Genomic DNA, 2,588 nt, shown 5'->3' on the forward strand with positions numbered 1-2,588 from the left:
TAATCGGAACAAGCATAGTATTTCTAAGAAGACACTCGAGAGAAAACAGCAGTTGATTTGAACATGTTTCACAATCTTTCATCTGAGAATCTGTTTGTTAAGAAATGTAACAAAGAGTCTTAGTAAATTGATAGTTCTTGTCACATTCTGATAATGGAAGAATACCGACAATGGAAATAAGCAATAATAATTCAATCTGCAGATGTAGAGTTATCCTTTGTATATTATGGTGAAGAAGATTAATGAATTCAATTAGTTAATAGCCAAATCTGTTAGTTATTTAGATTCCGATGAGCTCTAACATTGAATTGAATACAATAGATTCATCAAAGAGGTTTCTTTCGGAATATACAATCGAATCGGTTGAAAGAGATGGTGAAGAGATGATTATGAAAATGGAAGGAAAAGAAGGAAAAGTTCGAATGAAAGCCAGTATGAAGAATGGGAAAAAAGAAGGAAAGGCGGTGGTTCTAAGAGAAAACAATACTATACTTATGGAGTTATGTTATAAGCATGACGAACTTAATGGAGAGATGATTGTATATAACAAATTGGGAAAAGTGGTGGAAAGAGGAATGCTGAAGCATGGAGTAAAGTGGGGAGTATTCCTAGAATATGACAAGGATGGAAGAGTATTAAAAGAAGAATTCTATCAGAATGGAAAGAAAAGAGGATACATGAAAGAGAGTCAAAGGATGAAAGGAATGCTTGAAGAGAGGAACGAAGAAGGTGAAATAATCAGCGTTGCGGAATATGGAAGTACGTATACAAAGAATGGAATCTGCTATGAATATGAAGGAGGGAAGGTGAAAAGAAAGTGTTATTATTCAAATGGGGAGATGACACAAGTGATGAGCGAGATAAATGGAGATAAAATGACGGAATATGACTCCACAGGGAAGAGAATATATGAAGGAGGATATGTTTTTGAAGAGGAGAAGGGTATGATAAGAGAAGGAGAAGGCACAGAATATGGGAGTGATGGGGAATCTGCTCTGTTCTATGGGTTCTTTCAGAATGGAAAACGGAATGGAGAGGGAACTCTCTTTAATGGAATTCATCCACAATATATTGGAGAATGGAAAAATGGTAAGCGACATGGAAAGGGAGAAGAATATGATAACAATCATTGTCTGGTGAAAAAAGGAAAATGGATTGATGATGTGTTTGAAAGAGATTTAATTCCTTCATTCGGTTTGAATGATGAAATGGAGGAGTATACTGTGAACAAGAAGAGTTACAATACTCCTGAGTTCAATCTTATTATGATTTCAAATCTACCCAAATTGAAACAGGTGGTAATTGGTAACAGTTGCTTTAAGAATACAACAAGATTCATAGTTGAAGGATTAAACGAACTTGAATCTCTAAAGATTGGCAAATGGTGTTTTACATCGGAGAAACATGAAAATGGAATTTTAGTATCCACAAAAGGATCTGAATGTCAAATAATCAGTTGTCCAAAACTACGGACAATTACTATAGGAAGCAGTTCATTCACAGATTATGTGAAAATAGAATTGAAAAAACTCCCTTCTCTTCTATCACTCTTTATTGGATGTGACAGCTTTTTGTGGGTGAAATCCTTTGTCCTGAAAGGTAAGTGTTTGATTGTTCATGTTAATTCCTTGATCTTCCTTCAATTCAGGAAGTCACTATCGGTGACCATTCTTTCTGGTATTGTCACTCTGTTGTCTTTGATAGTAAACTTGACTAGAAAATGACATTTAGACCTTCCCAATTGTGAATCGATCAAATTGGGAATTGCCGCTTTCAGAGGAGATGGTCGAGATGAGAGGAAATCAACTACTACGGAGCCATTCAGTTACAAAAACACGTTAACAATGAGGAGTATCATCTATTGACAGTCTCATAATCCAAAGATCTCCCACATCTTTCACGCTTCTTTGGAAAGAGAGCACAAATGGCTTACCAGATGTGTGGAGGGAACTTCCAGTTCATGGGTTCAGTTATCCTTGACAGTATGAGTATAAAAAGAGTTGATTGTAGATGTATCCAATATCACAAGTACAACCATTTCAATGGGTGATTATTCATTCTATTATGTCAATAGTATAGTAGCTAATAGTAGGTACTTCATTCTGTCAAAACCATAGATGCAAGTGTATTAGAAATGTATATCAACAGTATGAAAGGTCTGACACCATGTTGTTGTTACCAGTAGTCTCTGGGTTTGTTTGATGTAAAAGCGATGATCTGCATCACAATAAATACGGAAGAATAGCTTCTTGAATCAATACTATGAATATTTGGAGTTACTAGAAGATTACGGGAAAGAGGTCAATATGATTACATATGTAATACATTACATACCATTCGTATACGAAGTATTACTAAAATACACCTTGAGCCATCGAATTGTCCAGTTGACCTTAGGACAACGATAAGTTGTACTGATACCAATGGATTCTGATTATTTAAGCACAAGGAATAGCATCTGATATGATCTATTTGATTTGGTGATGAAGGGACCAACTGCTGTGACTCTTGGTCTGGATCCTGAGTACTTCCAATACTATCGTAATGATCGTGAGGAAGGTCCTTACTTCGATACTGCCTTCTGGAGA

At 35.7% G+C, this 2,588-nt stretch overlaps 1 protein-coding gene across 1 annotated transcript; it reads left to right on the forward strand.

Moving 5' to 3' along the window:
* Positions 1–494: 494 nt before the first annotated feature.
* Positions 495–1,724, forward strand: JH06_5253 (hypothetical protein; the record flags this gene model as incomplete). Its single annotated transcript, XM_014669347.1, has 1 exon — positions 495–1,724. One exon carries the CDS (start codon positions 495–497, stop codon positions 1,722–1,724), a length of 1,230 nt encoding a protein of 409 aa, XP_014524833.1.
* Between the last annotated feature and the right edge of the window lie 864 nt (positions 1,725–2,588).

The sequence above is a fragment of the Blastocystis sp. subtype 4 genome (assembly GCF_000743755.1).
Source record: "Blastocystis sp. subtype 4 strain WR1 chromosome Unknown seqid_0649, whole genome shotgun sequence".
NCBI classification, from domain to species: domain Eukaryota; class Bigyra; order Opalinata; family Blastocystidae; genus Blastocystis; species Blastocystis sp. subtype 4.